General features: G+C 43.5%; 1 protein-coding gene across 5 annotated transcripts in view; it reads right to left on the bottom strand.

Moving 5' to 3' along the window:
• CREB5 (cAMP responsive element binding protein 5) overlaps positions 1–15,762 on the bottom strand; it is a 260,402-nt gene extending 244,640 nt beyond the window's left edge. Inside the window, exons 1-2 of one of the 5 annotated variants that reach the window (XM_075051470.1) lie at positions 15,719–15,755; positions 14,592–14,678 (exon numbers count right to left, since the gene is read on the bottom strand). In XM_075051470.1, coding sequence (XP_074907571.1) covers positions 14,592–14,594 — 3 coding nt within the window. In that variant the 5' untranslated portion in view covers positions 14,595–14,678; positions 15,719–15,755. Of the gene's footprint in view, positions 1–14,591; positions 14,826–15,718 lie in introns of those variants that run through there. The other 4 variants (XM_075051482.1, XM_075051518.1, XM_075051509.1 and 1 more) reach the window with 4 other exon arrangements.
• Between the last annotated feature and the right edge of the window lie 2,650 nt (positions 15,763–18,412).

Raw genomic sequence — 18,412 nt, 5'->3', positions numbered from 1 at the left:
GAGGCTTCTGTCTTGTCTCAGGGAAACCATAAAATCCATGCAAACCCACCTTACAGCATTAATGCAATAAGAATGGCATACATACTGTTTCTAACACTGATAATATTTGAAAATCTTGAGTAAAAGGAAGCATGAAAGCAGATGTGAAGAGAAAGAAAGAAAGAGACAGCATCACCTTTTTTTTCTCCTACACTACATGGTCTGCTTTTTTTTTTTTTTTTTTTTTTTTGCAATTGTACGTGGAATTCCCCTTTAAGTCCGTGCAAGGTTTTACACTGATGAGCAGCAGGGCTTTTGTGGCTGGCTTGGAGGAAAAATAAAACAAACAAATGAAGCCAATATACAAGCTTCTCTGACAGAATGTAAATCAGATGTTATTCATCAATTGTGAGTTATCATACCATAGTCAAAACAGGGTAGAGAGAGGAAAGTAATTCCTTTCTATTCTGCTAGTACCTTACTTTGGTGGCTAGAATTTAAAATGTGCAATTCCTAATACTAGGATTGTTGTACTAAACTTGTATTAAGACTTAGGTTTACTGTAAAAGGTCAGCAGTTTCTAGCAGGGATGGATTCCACCTATGGAGGCTGACTTCATGGCTTTTTTCAGAGCCTCCACAAAACCCGAAAGCTTTGAGAAAGAAGCAGATTTCACCCCGCTGTTGGCTAGCCTGACACTGGCTCTACCCCCCCCTCCGGTTGCTGAAGCTCCCACTAGATAGGCTGCATCTTTCTCACTCCAAAAACGGACCAGAAAACGGGCTCCCAGCTCTTCCACCTCTCTATTAGTAAGGATTTGTTTATCCCTCTCCTGCTCTGCCATGTTGATGCATCCAGTCACCTTACAACCTCTCAGTCTTGTTCTCTAGGGTTCAGTCTCAAAGAAACATTCTGCAAACACCTGCTCACCTGAGCAAGGACAGACCCCTTACTTTGCCAACAGGATACAGCTTTTAATTTTAACAGTTAAGCTGAAGGTCAATTTGCTTGGTAAATTACTAAATGTCCAGCTACAAAGAGTTTGAACTGAAGGGGGAGATGCAATTAAAAAATAAAATTAAAAATAAAAACAGGCAAAAAAAAAAAATCAAAAAAAGACTTGTCTGCATGCTGAAAAATAAAGAGCGAGTCTGGCAAAAAGGAATATGCCAAGACACTTCTACATGTAAATTCTTAGCAAATGAATTTTTGGGAGACTGCTGACACGGGAAACAAACAGAACATCAGGAATCATAACATGCCAAGGAAACCTCGTTTTCATCTTGCAGAAAGTTGTTTTGCCTTAGCAGTATATATTTTAACCTCTAAGTGATCACACTGAAAAAAAAGCGTTACTTCTCTTCATTTTTCATTTTCTTCTTTGAAACAAAAATAAGTAATATACATTTCACATTTACACCCTGCTCTCCCTGTATACCTTTAAGTATTCTCAAGACAGTTACCATGCCTAATTTCTGCAAAGGGCTCAGCCCCAGCTGCCCATGCCATACACGTACAGTAGTCATGTGGCAATTGGCTCCCATTAGGTAAATCAAATTTAAATTATATCTCAAGACAGAGCACTTCAGTCACTGGCTGCATGTGGTTAATTGATAGACTCTGGACAGAAAGTGAAAGCTATGTTAGTAACAAGTTAGCCTGGTTTTCACTGTTTGCGGATGAGAGGAAAAATCCTTATGATTTATTGTTAAGCCTCAGATAGTGGGGGTTCTTTTCCCCTGTACTATAGCTATTTGCATCTGAAAGGTGTACCAGTAGTTTTTTCTAGGTTCTACCTGTACAGAAATCACGAAGGAGCAAGCTGTGGTAAGTAACCGATAGAAGCAGACTAAAAAAATCATCATCCTTCATTGACAAAACCTCAGACTGAGAGATTTCAAAACTCCCTGGAAAGATTCTTCATTCATTTTTAGAGGATGCATGCAGATAAATTGACTAGACTTTTTTTTTAATTGCATTTTAGATACCCCTGGGATCTGTCTAAACTGTCCTGTACAATTTCTCAGCTTTTTAATTAATTTGGGAGAAAATATGTTTTGTCTAATTTCTAAGATTTTGTATGTCAACCAAAAGGATCTTGTAGCTACTCTTTTGACAAAGCGAGACTTTGCAATCTGTTTTCTCATATCAGAAAGAGGTAGCTTTCTTTTGCATCTTAATTTGGTTAAAGAAATAGACAACACCCACTGTCATTTAGAAGATCCTGAACTCTAACAGGAGGGGTAACCAAATTACCAATTCGGTTCTTGCAGCAGCAAAAGTCATTAGCATTGGTCATGAAGCTCAGTTAAATGGATCCTACAAAACCTAACAGGCTGAAATCCTGTTACCCTTGAAGCTGATAGCAAAAATCTCACAGATTCCAGCGGGTGCATTGGTAGGCTACAGCCTTGGCAGAGAAACAACTTGGAGCTTTGTAATGCATATGGTAACCACTTTCCCAAGGACGTATGTTATCTACATATGATCATATCCAGTCATAAATGTAATTTTCTTTGCGCTGGAGAGGAGGCGTCTGAACTGATTCACAGACGGTGCTGCCAGAAGAGATGGACAAGCCACCAAGAGACTCTACAGCAGTCTTCTAATAATGCCTGCCTTTTACAGAGCCTGACCTCTTTTCACCTTGTTAAAAGCAGTAAGTAGTAAGTAATAGATCTTGTCAAAGGTTACTCTGTAGAATAACCTCTGGAGATATTAGATAGAGGTGTCCAGAGAAATACCACAAAAAGGTGCTGACAAGGAAACCAAGGGGATTATGATTAGGAAGTGTGAATAAGCTAAGGTTTCAAACGTACTCAGATTTTGGTTAGAAATGCTGAAGTACAGGAAGGAAATGTTCTACATACCATCAAGCCACCAAAAAACGCACTTGAAAAGACAAGTTAAAGAGCCATCACATGGAGATTAAATACTCCACATGATTTAAGAAAAGCTGGAAGAAATGCAATTCCACACTTAACTAGAATAAGCAAGAATTTCTTCCTCCCCAAACCCCAGTATGTCTCATGATAAAAACTGAGAAATTCATTTGCTCAAAGGCAAACAAAAAATCTGTACCTATAAAACATTAATTGTTCCTTCAGCTCCCTTTTAATCCATCCTTGAATATTCAAATAAATCTAACCTTTTATCAGAACTTCCAACAGATAATTCCCAATAATAGGTTTCCATTTAAGATATCCACATTTCCCCTAAAGAAGAAATAAATAAAAAAAGACCCTAAAAACCTAAGCCAGTAGCATAACCAAGAAAGACTATCTCTCCGTTTACCCCAATTTCTGAATTTAACAATTATTCAACGATTTAATTGAAAAAAATTCCAAGATATTTCTGACAGCATTCTTAGAGGACAGCCTCTACTAAATTTATTCTCAGCGAAGTTGTCATACAAAGACTTGGTTTCTTTCAGCCAATTTTTTCTGATCCCATCAGTTGATTAAGCCAATTTTGCACTGCCCTCCAGGGAAGGCAGACATCTTCTCTGTCCCAGTCAGATCAAACCAGATCAGACCAAGTCTTAGGAAATATTCGGGAGATCTGGCCAACAAAAGGCCTCTTCCCAGCCATTTGAAGTTCTCAACCAACACAGCTTTCCAGGATCCTGCCCCTGGTTTACATGCACAGCGTTATATTGTGCAGACACAAAAGGTAAAGGGACCCAAGCCCCCTAAACTGAAAGCAGACAAATAAAGATAGATAAACATAAAAATGTTTGCATCAACCTGAAAGACTTGATTCAGCACCAAAAAAAAAAAAAAAAAAAAACCTCTGAAAGATTTAGTGCCTTGTGTCTTCCTTAACATAAGTCAATTTTCAAAGGAGATGTATCTCATTTTGAAAAAATGTTGAAATCGAGTATTTTGACTTTTTCACATATTTTCCTCCCCTTTCATTTTGGCTGAAGCTAGTCACAAAGTTTGATCTGTAACTGTGAACCCTTTCAGGCCTCTGCATTTTTCAGTGAATTTCTTTGTGTGAAAGTCTTTGGTGAATATTTTTTTTCCTTGAAAAAAAGACACGGGCCTGTCTGCACAGGACAGATGAACTCCCCTCCAAAGCTGCTGCTCGCAGGACGCCCACCTTACCCCTGGCAACTGCTACTTGATTTAACTCAGGATCAGATGGGGCTGCAGAGAAACCCTGTGGCCCAACTGTCTTCTCTGCACAACGGCAAGGAATTCCCCTCTGTGCTAAATATGGGGCTTGGCAAGAGACAAGAGCCTCTGTCAGGACCTTGCCACTTTAGAGGCCATCTCACATACACCATACTTGAGAGCACAGACGGCTCTAAGCAGAGTTGGTCGTTAGATGGAGAAATAACCAGCATTTTAATGTGGGCACCAAAAGGATGACGCTTTTTTAGCATATATTTTGAAGATGGCTATTAGGAAGGAATATGCTATCCGCAAAATTATAAAAGGCTAAAAAAGTACCGCTATTTGCATTTTCATTTAACTCCTTCACAACCAGCCTTTATCAAAGATCTGTTGTTTCCACAGCACTGAGCACTTGCTTTTACCTTTTTCTCCGCTGGCAGTAAGCTACATGGTTTGTTGCTGTGTATCATTTACTATATACACAAGAGTCTATCCATACAAACCAGTTACCTGATTGCAGCCTTGGTTTTGCTCTCAAAATTTTGCGATGTCAGGCTACAAACAATCGATATTTTACAAAATGTGTTCTCCATGTGATGATACCTGCCCATTTCAGGTGCTACATAGCACTAAAGCCTCTGCAAACATAGACATGGGCATCTCCATGTCCAGTATTTTCTAAGCACTGGAGCCAAGCAAGAGATTTGCTTGACATCTTTGTTGGGCTTTCTGAAGGCACCTGAACCCTGGTGGTTGGCAATTTTATTAGTGAGGAAAGGCATAAGGTGGCTTCCACTGCCACATTCGCACTTGCCGTGCAGTGCATGCTCCCACACCACGCAACATGGCCACGCGGCTCAGCAGCACTCCCAATGCCTCATCTTCCCCTGTTTAAAGAAGGGTGTTTCCTCGAAAGAAGAGATATAACAAGAAGTTCATCATACACAGCATGCCAAACCAACACTTCGCTGCAAGGCATCCTCGGTACATTTAAGCTATCTGAAACCAACACAGCAAATTCAAATTTAAAAAAAAAAAAAAACCAAACTATTTCCATGACTAGCTTGATAAGACAGTCATCATCATATCTCTGATTGTCCTCATTATAAATTAATTTAGCATTAATTACAATGCTCAAAATATTTATCCTGAGCTTATTCTGCCCCTAAAAACTTTCAGTCTGCTGAAAAGCATTTGGCTGACAGTGCACTGACTAAAAACTCTGAAATGAAAACTGGAAGACTGACAACCTAGAAATAGGCTGTCTTAATATTTTGGAATACCAGCTTTTTGGCAAGAAAAATTGTATAGAATCAGACAGCACGAGAGAGAAAATACAAGACGTAGCATCCGAACTGCTACAGAGGGAGCAATGTTTTTCAAAGCATTTCCCTGTGTATCCTGCAAGCTCTAGTCAATTTAGATAATCCAGTAAGAGGTTCAAGTGTAAGGCCGCAGTATAGCAGTAAAATAAACTATCTGGAACCCCTAAATTTTAGGGTATTATTAAGTTGATTGACTCATCTGGGATTCATTGACTGCAACTGTTTGTGTTAAAACCAATGCACCGTAATTTTTTACTGAGGAACAAAAAAAAAAAGCGGGGAGCGTGCACGTTGTTTGATAGCTTATTTTTCACAGCACCTATTTGACCACACATAGCTGCATTCATTAATCCCAGAGCTTTTTAATTTAACACTGGGGAATACAAAATCATTCCTGATAACATTAAAGATCACTTTTAATAGAATAAAATAGGAAGCTGTCTCCCTATTTCGTGTAATGTAACAGGCCAGAAGTGTTTTTCTCTGAAGCAGGATTTTTGTACTGTTAAGGTATGTCCAGAATATCAGCTCTTATTGTCACTCTTCGTGTTGAAGGACTCCTTGAAGGCTACAGAATTAGAGCACGTACTTTTTTAGCTCTCTATTGAAGAGACAGAGGGTATCTCGATCTTTAACAAAGAAAGCTTTTCTCCCAAGAACTTGCTAGGAGTTTGAATTAATGAGGAATTAAGTTTCATCTCAGCAGTTTTACTAAACTTTGGAGAAAAAGGACACAATGCTACTAGTCCCCGAGTGCCCTCAATGCCCATTGACTTCAATGGGGATTGAGACGGGTCATCCTCTTAGTTGACACAGCACCTTGCAGAATTAGATCCAATCCCCTTCCCTTCCTCCTAAGAATGTATTTTTCCCACTAGCTGCCTGATTTTTATTTTACTTCGACCAGAGATGAAATTAATGTCGATGTTTTGGTGCTGACAACCTCCCTGTCAAATTATATAGTGACTTCTCATGCTAAAACTTGTTTGTTTTCACACCATCATCACTGATGATCTCAGCACAGCAGTGCTCTGAGAATAATGGTTTAGTCAAACGCAAAGCCAGCAGAAGGAACATAAAACAATGTGTGCTTATATAGGGCCTACATAAATAGTGCTTTTTAAAAATGTTTGGCAATGAAATAATAGTTGTGGGTTTGTTTCATTTTTTTATAAATTAACCTCTGGATTGTTAAGGGTCTAGAGAACCTTTCCACACCAGAGTGGTTATAAGGCCTAAAACTTTTTGTTACATCCTCCCACAAAACATTATATGCAGAAGTTGCCTGTTGAGTGCCATTAATAAACAACTGTGGGCCATACCCTCACTCCACACAGTTTCAGAGAAGTCAACGGATTTATACCAATTTCAAAAGTTACAGAGCTGACCCTGCATATCCTAGGTGAAATGAAGAAAATTGGAAGCGAGTGTACATGATTAGGGCTAGGGGAGGCAGGGGTTGTACACTGGACGCAGTCTATTTATCACTCTTTACAACGTTTTTCTCACTCAAAGTTCCCTGTTGATTGCTGTTTAAAAAATTAGAGTAGCTCAGGCAGTGATAAGATTTTTCCCAATTTCTGAAAGACTTTGTCTGCTCTCACTCACAGGTCAGCCTGGGAACTGTGCAAGATGCTCGAGTGGCCTGGGCCTTGCTTTCCAGTGCTGCAAACAAATACTTCAGTTTATTAAAACTGCAGGGCTACACTGTCTTCCCACTTCTTTCCCCCTCCATCTCTTTTTTTTTTTTTCCCCAAAAATGAAAAAAACCCACACAAATCTCCACAAATAAAACATAACTGAAGTCTAAGGTGTTACTCCCAATTCACAACAGCATCATTAAGAATGAAAATGCACAACATATTTAGGAGCAAAATTATATCCTGCCATGTATAACTGAAAAATCTCGGTGGGCTTTTCGTCTACGTCATGCAAGCCTGAGGCCAGAGTGGTGACTGTCACAACCAAAGAGACACAGACAGATAGATGATGGAGAGTGCAGACTGCGCACCCACACATAAAGCGCGTGAGAGGAAGGAGAGTGCACGGAAGGAATATTAATTGAGCACAAAATAAGTATTCTCAATATCCCCCTGCCCCCTTAAAAAGTAGTCACAGGATGAGGAGGGCTACAAACATGTTCATCTTGGGGAAGCAGCCGTCCTTAACATGACAAGTCAGCCTATTACTTTAATAATGGGATTTGCACAGAGCACAACTGATAGGCTACATTCAGAATAGACTCCGTGAATCTAATTTTCTTCTCAATGAGTGTTATTGCAGTCGGTAACTCCACAGATTTCAATAGAGTTGCTCCAGTGTTGTATCGGGGTGAGTGGAGAATTAGGCCCTACTATGATATTTTTTAAATCCACAAGAATGTAATTCTCCTTACCCAGTCATAAAACCCATGGCTCTTTTGATCCTTTCTACTTTCATAGCAAGCTATTTAGAGAAACTTGTCTTTTAAAGGTCCACATTAAAATAGTAAATTAGTGCTTTCTCTCACTTTTTGTGATAAACCAGCAATTACTCAAATTTAACCTATTTTCATGCTTGAATCCGTGCACTGCTTTATTAGCACTGAAGAGTGAAAGAGCAGTACGGGAATTGTAGAAAGTGGTTTAGCTTTTACATCATTCATTTTTTCCCCACTGTCTTTTCTAAATACTTTTCCATTGCACAGCCAGTAAAAGAAACTTACACTGTCCTTATCTAATAACAGGTATAAGATAACCTGTAAGTGCTACACAGATACGCTTAAGGATATGGAAGTGAGGAAAGAAGGAAAATTCTGTAACTTGTTTTTAACTACAGAATCTCTTCTTTTCCTTCATTTTGTGCACTCTCTGGGAAATGATGTAAATCTCTACAGATGTTGATTCTGATCACTTCAACCCTAAAAAAAGTGTGCAAATGCCCCCAGCCCCACCCCCCCCATCACCGGCAAAAGAAACTTTTTTTTTTTTCTTTTTTTTTAAGTCAGAAAAAAGGAAGTCAATGTGGTGGTTGAAATCTTCACAAACCCTTAACAAAGATTTCTTCTCCCTAAAACATTCACTCAGTAATGAAGTTAAACAGTAGGTAGTAAAAGATATTCCTGAATAAAGCAATTTATTATCTTTTTCTTACTCCATTGCTCAGCTTTTAGTCTCTTCAGGTTGTATTTTACTACCATTCCAAGAAAAGAAGTTTCCAATAAGTGAGGTAGGTATTGGCATGCCCAAATTTCTAATACAGACAGTGCTCATTTCTGGACAAGCACAATTCCAGGCTCTTTGCCATCACACTCAGGTCACCTTTGGAGTTCCTGCTGGGCTCCTAAAAATATTTAGTGACAAACTCATTCACTGACCTGACCAGAACCAAAAGCAGGCCCAGATTTAACCAACCAGCTAAAATCAATTTGGAGCAGTACCTATGGAGGTATGATTTACTATTCACAATTTGAAGCTCCTCACCTAGCAACTGACTATTGCTGTTGAATGTAAGTTTTTAAAAAAGGTAAGTGAGAGGTATATTTGGACTGGGAATAATGGTAGTTCACACATGACTGAATTACTGGCTTGCAGCATCAAGGCACAACCGAGTGACCTACTAATATCATCATCCATATCTTGGAGCGCTCTGTTGCTTACTTAGACAGAATACTACTCTACAGGTAATTGCCATACCAACACAGCACTCCAGAACTGAAAGATTTAAAGCACAATAAGAGAAAAAATAGAGAGAGAGTACACTATGGTAAAATCTCAATTTAGTGCCACTGTTGTAGCTGCTCCATACAATGCATCCTAAACCCAATCCCAGATTCCATTTATTGTGCTACAGAGCCCCCTGTGTTGAGCGTCACCTATTAACTAGCATTACTTACATTTGGCCAGGAGGAAAAAACTCAGATGTTAAATCTAGGAACCACTGGTCCGGGTTAATTTCCCACATGAGCCAAATTAATTTCTGAGTACTTGCAAACAGCTCAGAAAAAGCTGGCTATGAACAATGCTGCCTTACATGCAATGAAAGAGTAACTCAAGGCACAAGCCCACAAAGCAAACAGGTAAAAAGGCAGCTTCTTCCTCTAAATGAGAAAAAGATCACCCTAATTAAATACACTTCTCTGTATTAAATTTAGGCAGCATGTTCAAGGATGACCAGTTTAAGCTCAGTATATCCCTGGACAGAAAACTTCGAAACACACAATCCTACTGAGATTGGGACCTAGCACTTCAACTGCATCAAAATGTTCGCTCTGTGGTGGCACCCAAAGACAAGGCCCTCGGGAAGGAAAGAAATAGAGATGAGAGCAAAGAAAGCTATTTGACAAAATACTGCAAAGGACAAAAAGACCGTAGAAACTATTTGTAGAGTTTATGTGGAGTAGAAGAAAGCTGAGGGTGAGATCAAACCATGCCCAGTTCCTGAGCTAACAGAGGTCTCAGTACCCTTGTAAGAGTAATGAAAACATTCAGAGTGAAAGAAAAGCAGAATCGACTCCTGATGCTGGCAAAGGTAATAGAGGATTTGTAATATTTTTCCCCAATTAAATTCAAATCTCATTCCTCCTGGCTTCTTCTAAAGACATTGCCCTTTTAATCCCCTTGCTGAGTAGAGCTCTCCAGCCATGCAGGGCTGCACCCCACACCTTCAAACCATCTTACGTGGAAGGGTGTCACGACAGTGACATGAACTGTCTCAAAAGATGAGATTATTAAAGCTGCACACCTAGACAAACACCACTGATGACAATGTTTTGAGGCATTTAGTTTGAAGTTGTGTGCAGGACTGACTTCTTGAACAAATTCTCAAAAAAATGTAAGACGGAAACAAGAACCAAAAGCAAAACATCTTTTAAGCTAAGGAAATTGTCGTAAGCTTTCAATGTTTTACTTTGAAAATCCTACAGCCTTCAGCAAAATCCTTGGGAAATCTCTTCGTGTTTATAAAATAGCATTCGATATCACCATCTAGAAACCTACAAACCAATGCAACCAACCCTTTCTAAACTCTCTAAGGGCAAATAACAGCTGCATTTCCCATGTGATGGCTAGTAAAAAAATGCTGACTCTCAGTATTTTTAATTACAGAGTAAAATAATACCTTAGTGAAAAATAGTAGACGTACTACTATTTTAAAGGGCCGGGGTTGCCCCTTCAACGTGAGCCATAATAGGAGTAAACAATCAGTGCACAAACCAACAGAACAGCTCCTTGGATGTAACAAGACACAACAGCTTATCTGCTTCAACAAGTCTTTTCACCACATCACCAAAATAATTATTTTATGTATATTACGTTGTGCTTGTTATGTACACCTGAGCCCATTTAAATAATTTCTTTGATTATATGTATAACCAAAAAAAAGTATTTCCATAACAGCATTTTGTTTTTACATGTCAAGTCTACAAAAGCTAATTTCTGTACATACTGCTGTAATGTGGCTAATGTTCAAATGCGGCATGATAAGATATTGTCTGAGATCATTGTTTTGTCTGTGTCAGAGAATACTACACCTTAAAAAATGTAAATTAGCATAGTAATATAAGTTTTGGTAAGAGGAAAAAGTGTTTTCATAGTCCTTATTCCAAACTATTGCTTTAAATTTGTGATCAACTTTGATCATTTCTCAAGGCAGAAAATTGCAAAAGCCCTAAAAATACTTTTTTAGGGCTAGAGCCCTAAAAACCCTAGAGCTTTACTATTTGCAGAGCAGAATATATCATTTACCTACAAATCAGGGGGGAGAGGGGGTTCAGGGGTTAAATAGCATGCAGCATGGAGAGAAGGAGAGGACAAACCAACAGAAATTGTTTTGAGATATTGCAGAGTGGCAACGACCTACCAAGCTGTTGGATCGGCCCTGGCGTTAGTACTTATGACTGACAGAATCTCAAATCATTTTAAATATTTCCACTAGGACTCCTATGTATTCGTTGCAATGACAGTTTACATACGGAAGATTAAGCCAAATAAGCTATCTTAATTATGTATGTCTAGCTATTAATTTGTTTAGTATGAGATAACCAAAACCAAATTGAAGCAAAAGAATACCTGGACCTATGAAGCAGAACTGAAAGACCTGTTGCTTTATACATGTGTCCGTGTTTCCAGCAACTGCGTCTACTGAGTAGAGTTTTCCTGTAACGAGTTACAAGAAAAATCAGTATTTGCGGGCCTTGAGAAAAACTACCCGTTTGTTCCAATAATAAATCATTGGTCCTTCATAACAAAAAAAAAATGTTTTAAGTAAAAACAGTTTTGCTCTTCTTTTACTGCAAAATCTTATCCAGAAATAATTTTGTCATAATATAGGGTTTATAGGAAAGAGGGTCACTGGAATTCAAATTAAGCTTGAAAGATGGCTATTAATACATAAACATAGGCATAAGTCCTCAAAGCAACAGGTTTATAGAAAATCCAGAAAGTTAACTAATGGCAGAAATTAGAGACACGGGATGACAAAGATTAGAGAAAAAGTTGTTGATTAAATAAATTATTTTAAAAGCAGCAACAACAACCTTGCAAGAACTCTTCTAATAGTTAAGATCCTCATGCCTTGATTAGGGGCACAGAGACAGGTTTTTAAAGGGGGCCACAAGAAGACAAGTTAATCACCAAGTTTCAAATCATTCTGCAAGACTTACTGAGCTCACAGAGATTCTGCCCACACAAAGCTGAAAGGTTTAGTAAGTAAAAGCTGCCTTCTGAAGGCACCGTGAGATTGCCTCTCTCTTATCAACTCCAGAGTCAACCCTAGCTCTCATTGAAACAATCTTTTACAGAAGACTCCTCCGCAGTGCACAGGATAAGTGTAAGCGATTGCAGCGTATTTTAGATTCTCAAAGTGAGGAAGTGAACACCAAATTAAAAAAGCATCTATAACTCTTCATCTGTGAAAGCTGTTCTGCTAAATGGTGATATAAATAAAATGACATGTACAATCTTGTTTCTATCTTTTCTTTTAATCTATAGACATGGTTTGCTTCCCTTTACATTCCCCAGGTTAAATTAGCAGAGGTAGAGCTTGATAAATTGATGTTGAACTATAAATGGTTATTTTGGTGAGGGGGAAAGGGTTCTGCTTGTTCTAAATGTGTAAACTTTTAAAAGTATTGCAGTTTTAACTCCTGGAAGAGTGCCATTCAATATTCAAGAGTGGCAGATGGAGCTTATTGCCTTTTTTATATGCCATTACAAAACTTTTTGATTTTAAGCATTAGCCTAACTACTCCTAGCAGTCGCCAGTTAAAGATGTAACAATAAGAGACTACAGCATTTTCTTTTTCATGCCATAAGTTCATTATTTCTATTTCCTGTTTCATTCAAGTGTTTCATTTAAAGTTTTGAAACTTTGATTATCTCCACAGATGCAAACAAACATCAATCCCAGGTAAGCTAAGAGTACAGCAGAAACATCCCCAAGTCTAAGGACAGCAGTAGATACTAGCTCTTCACAATCCACCCATGATGAAGAGTAATGAGAAATCCCTGGTTAACTATCATAAAAACAGACTCCTTACCATTATCTGTATAGTCAGGTCCGAGCTGTTTTGTTCAACCACCACGCCAACCGTTCTTTCTTTTTAGTGACTTTTTTAAAAAAAACCACCTCACTCCGCCAGTGATAGCTAGGGTAAAAACTCCAGAGAGCTCTTAGGCTTTAGTAATTAAGGCCATCAGAACGGTACTTCATTAAAGCAATATAAAACAGTTCAGTCCAGAGTTACGTCCCAGGTTGTAGCTCTTTGCCCCTCTCTCGTTCTCTCCTTCTTTCTCTCACCGTTTCTTTCAGTAAATGAGTCTAATCTTTCCAGGAGCCTTTAACTCACGAGATTAACTGACGTGGAAAATGTGACTACGAACTCGTAGCACTGTCTAGCCTCCAACCCAGCACAGAATCAACTTTGTTGTAAGTGTTGAAGGACACCTAGCAAGCTGCTACTTGCTAAGTTCATAACCCAGGACTATATACTTACTCCCAAAGAACAGGACTGCGCCATCTAGTTAGCTGGCAGCAGGCTCTGCTCTGCCTGCTGGGAGCGGATGCCTCGGGATGCAGGGCTTTAGCACTTGGGAACGTTCAGTCTCTTAAAGATTCAATTGTGGGTTTGTTTTTTTTAAATAAAATATCACTACTGAGATAATCCACATCTAGTGGATATGGGAAAATTTAGGCTATAATAGCGCAGCGAACTTCAACATCTATCTTTGATTTACAAGATAAAAGCAACTTTTAAATTAAAGAGCCTTTCTGCTAATAGAGCTTATTATGCCAGAGACAGGAATGATTTTCCTAGAAAGTTGTCCCTGTGTGCATGCCTATTATCTTTGCTTTCCCCCTTCCACTAATGAGCATTTATCTAAAGAGCCTGTTAATCCTCTGATGTGTGCTTCTGGTCAGAGGTAACAGTTTGAATAAAACCACTAATCACTTATCACTAATCACTGATCATTAATCACACTTTTCCCTAGTGCTTTGCGACCTGTACAGCTCCCCTTAGGATTAAGGAGTCACAAATAAGTATTTTAGACATTTTTAATAAAGAATTTCCAGCTTTTGATACCGACAACCTCATTCACCACATGAAAGTTACAAAATACCGAGCGGGGACTTTCAACACTGTACACTTTCCTACTGAAAATAAACCATACCCTTATGAAAGTGTACCTCCTTCAGCAAAATCCCCACAAATTACGCTACCTCTTTGCATTCGGCTCTCACCTTCCACCTCTCAATTTTCTTTCGGCCCGGTTTCTGGGTTATTTCTGCATGGCAGTGTCTTACAAGAAAGTTTTCCTCCAGCACTGTTGCTTGACGCACTGCTGCTTGTCCAAATGGCCAGACAAGGAAAGTCTGGTGCAAGCCAGCGGGCGAGTACCTCTCTGAAAACTGCACAGTCTCAAGGAAAGCCCAAGCAAGATGCTTCGCAGTAATTATTACGCTTCCATTCAAGCTTTAATTTCATCTAGCTAAGCACCGTTTCTTACTGATAATATATGGAAATCTTCTCACCTTGCTGCTTAAGTTACTCCTAACATAGTGCTGGATTTAAAAAACCAGTAACATACGGACATTTCATTTTCCTTTATTCCTAACCCCCTCTTTGAACGACCTCTCTCTTTCCGACTGTAAAGCTTCTATTAAGCCCTGGAGATGAAGGATCACTCACCATGCTTGGCCATAAATAACAGAGGCGGCAGAGTTTAGCAAGTATTCCCCTTACACTCCTGAAGCTCTTATCGTCCCGAAAACTTCGCTGGGAAGAGAGAGACCCCTGTAAGAGAGGACCCGGGCGGGGGGGCGCGGAGCTGGGGAGGGGGGCGCCGAGCGGAGCAGCGGGGCAGAAAAGGGAGAGCGGGGCTGCAGAGAGGGGACCCCGTCAGCACTCCCCCCCCCCCCCCCCGCCCCGGACCCGACGGCATCAGAAACGGAGCATCGGCCCCGCACCGGCCCGCAGCGTGACGTAAGGGCCGGAGCAGCCCGGCAGCCGGGCTGTCTCACGGGGGAAGGCGGCCGCGCACCGCTCCGCGGCCCCGGCCGGCGGCTGCCGGCTCTGCGGGGCGCCCGGGCGCCGCCGCGAAACTTGTGCAGAAGTTTTAGGGGCGGCGGGGAGAGGGGGCGGCGGGGCAGCGCGCCGGCGAGCTGTCACTGCCGCCGGGGCACGCAGAGGCGAGGAGCCGTCCGGCCCGCCGCGGGGCGCGGGGAGACCGCGGCCCCTCCGCCGGGAGCTGCCCGCCCGCCCGCCCCGCTCGGGGCAGCGCGCAGCGGGGTGCTGCCTGCGCCCCGCGGCAGCCGCCCCATCCCGCCCCGTCCCGGGAAGCGGCGCGCAGAGACTTCCCAAAGTCCCCGGGGTGCGGGCGGGGAGCCCGGCTGCCCCGCGGCTCGGCGGCCGTGCGCCCCCGGCCTCCCGCCGCCCTGCCCTGCCCTGCCCGACCCTCCGCGGGACGCGGGGGTCGCTCACGCCCCCTCTCCCCGCGCCGCCTCGGCGGGGCACCGCGGGGACGGGGGGGGGCGGCGGGATCCCCGCGCCCGGCAGCGGCAGCGGCGCGGCGGGGACCGACGGTCCCGCCTCCGGAGCAGATGCGGTCGCGGAGGGAAGAGCCCCCGCGGTCGCGGAGGGAAGAGCCCCCGCGCCGCAGGCTGCCCCTTCCTTCGCCAGCCGCTCACCCGGGCGCTGCTGCCCCGCTCCGCTCCGCGCCGCGCCGTGCCGTGCCGGGCCGGGCGGCGGAGCGCGGGGTGCGTTGCGCGCCGCGCCGGGCGCCTTCCCGGGGCAGCCCCGTATTTTTAGGAACTTACCGCCCGGCGCGGCGCGGCGGGGACGGGACCGGCAGCGCGGCCGGAGGAACCACGTTGGACTGAGGGACGGTTACAATACGTTCTATTTAGAGAAGCATTACATCACCCTCCGTGACGTCACGTGGGATTCCTGAACTTCTAAATCATTGCGGTCCGTGCCGGGCGGGCGGGGGGGCGAGGGGGGCGGTCGGTCGCGCGCGCGGGGCGGGGGCGTGGCCTCGGTCGGCCCCGCCCCCGCCGGCGCGGGGCCGGTGGGGGGCGGGGCGCGGGTGAGTCAGCCTGGAAACAATGTCCCGCCCCCCCCCGCCCCCCCCCCCCCCCCGCGCCGGGGTCCGGCGGCGCCCGGCCGGGGGTCGCCCCGCGGCGGGAAGGGACGCTCGGGGGGCCGGGGACCCGGGAACGGGGACCCGGGCTCCGGGACCGTGCAGCCCCGGGAGAGGGCTCCGGAACTTGGCCGCGTGTCCGCCCGGGCGGACACGGGGTTGTTGTGCGGGGGCTGCCAGCCCCGTCTCCCTCCCCCGGGCCGGCAGCCTGGCAAGGCGCGGCGGGGCGGCGCCGGGGGCCGGGAGGAGCCGGTCCTGCCGCCGCGGCGAGGGGCTGCCTCCCCCGAGCGGCCGCCGCCGGGGGGGCCCGCGCTCAGCTGGGACTCGGCTACCGCAGCCCCAAACTCTTTCGGTTTGGTTGGTGGCTTTTTTTAACCTAGAAAATGGCTAATAAATAACGCAGTGTGCGAGAAGGGAGGGAAACCTCCGACCCCAGCTGCAGCCCTGCCAGGGTGCGCCTCCGCCTGCTCGGGTGTGCCCGGTCCACGCGTGTCCTCCTGGCGGGGCTCGGGTGCCGGGGCGGGCCCAGGGGCAGCGCAGTAATAAAGAATCTTAACTGCCATCGTCGGGTATTTCCCTGCCTTTTCAACCCTTAACGTTCAGCATCTAGTTGACAGTGTGTCTGGGTCGTTGTCCGGGACGACGACCGGTGACAAGTTTATTATTCCACCCTGTAACTACTTCAGTGCCTCCTTTTCTGGGTTTTCTTCTATTAAGAATACTTCCTCACTCTCAGCCTGATGCTCCTCGGCAGTGCCTCTAGCACCTAACTATCCACACGGTAGTTATCCAGGAGGTATTCTTTTCAAAGACACACGTGATAATTAACTGGATTTAGCTGCTGATTCATGCCAGGAGGTATGACTTAATTTCGATGCAGTGTTTTAGCAGCTAAGGCTGGGACGACTCCTGAGGAAGCCTCGCTGTTTCGAGGCAGGGTCATAGAACCTGCAACATACTGCCGGGTTTGGTTTTTCTCTGATACTCAATTAACAGAGGCGAGAGTAATGTACCTTTTACTGCCAAAATCAGGAACTACTTTGGAAATGGCAACAATACAGCACTTTACTCCCAATAATACCATTCTTTCATGGGCTTATATTAGGCTATCTAATAGTCATCCTCAGCTTTTAAGAATTCACTGGCACTTTATGCAGGATTTAAGCAGATAGAAGCGGATCCTATCAGTGACTGATGATAGGTTTTGAACTCATTTAACTACTTAGGATAAGGCTCGATGATGCTGTCACTGTAAGCCTTCGTTTTGTCAGGTATTATCCTTGGAAAATGCATACCGAGTGCAAAGTGCCTTACCTCTAAATGTCCTGAAATTATAAACTACAGGGATGACTAAACTAATAATTGCAGTTACATCTGTCACACAGGAAGGGTTTTAACATACAGAAACACTGCACTTTTTTAAGGCCATGATAAAAAGATTTAAGTGCAGGAAGCAGTTCTGCATCTTTCATTGAGATTTCATCATACAATTTATGTACTCACACTTCTTACAGATATGCAACTGGGACTGTGGCTGATCGATGGGCTTTCCTGGGGTAGGCACAGCAGTTTTTTCTCCAGGGTTCTCAATGAGACCAAACTGGAACTGGCAATGGAGAATTCAGGTGCCAGTCAAGGACAACAGGGCCCAAATCCCCCAGGTACCTGTGTCGGAAGAATCAGTTATGGCAAATTTGACACAGAGAGAAGCAAACAAAATGCTAGGTGAACTATTAGCCATAGTTTTATGTTACCACTCTAGGGTGATGCTTTCTTAATGAATGATACTGTGGACCCCGTGTGACTTGTACACAGATTATAGTGAGTAAATGAGTGGACCCACTTTGAGTGTGCACTGTGCTTTAATTTAGTAAATTTTGTTTAAAGTTCCTGATCTGAATATTCCGCATGTCCTTCTGCCCTGTCCAGAGTGTCATGCAAAAAGACATCCTAAAAGCAAGATGAACAGGACTACCGCGTTAGTCAGGTGAGTAACTTTATGTGCCATGAACCTATTTGGACAGATCTCTACCACTAAAAGAGACAGGCAGCTTGCAACAGCAGTTTGTGTGTGTCTGCCGCTGGGAGGGTGGTGACAAATGCTTTGATAGGTGGTTACGTTGGTTTTCGCTGACAGCAAAGAGATTCTGGATTCCTGAAATGAGTCTTAAGTCCTGAGGGAAGACTCTTGATTCTTGAAATGAGCTGTAGTCCTGGGGAGGAATGAGTACAGAATAGAGTCAACGGCTCCTCTTGGGTTTAAATCTGCTGCAATACATCTCACATATCGTTGCTTTCCTCCATGCCCAATTTCTGCTTCACTTGTTACCCTCAGATCCTGTTGCTCTCCTCCCTCTTCCAGCTCTTTCCA

Source organism: Buteo buteo, chromosome 2, assembly GCF_964188355.1.
Source record: "Buteo buteo chromosome 2, bButBut1.hap1.1, whole genome shotgun sequence".
Classification (NCBI taxonomy): Eukaryota; Metazoa; Chordata; class Aves; order Accipitriformes; family Accipitridae; genus Buteo; species Buteo buteo.
This window is presented reverse-complemented; position numbering and strand designations above follow the sequence as displayed.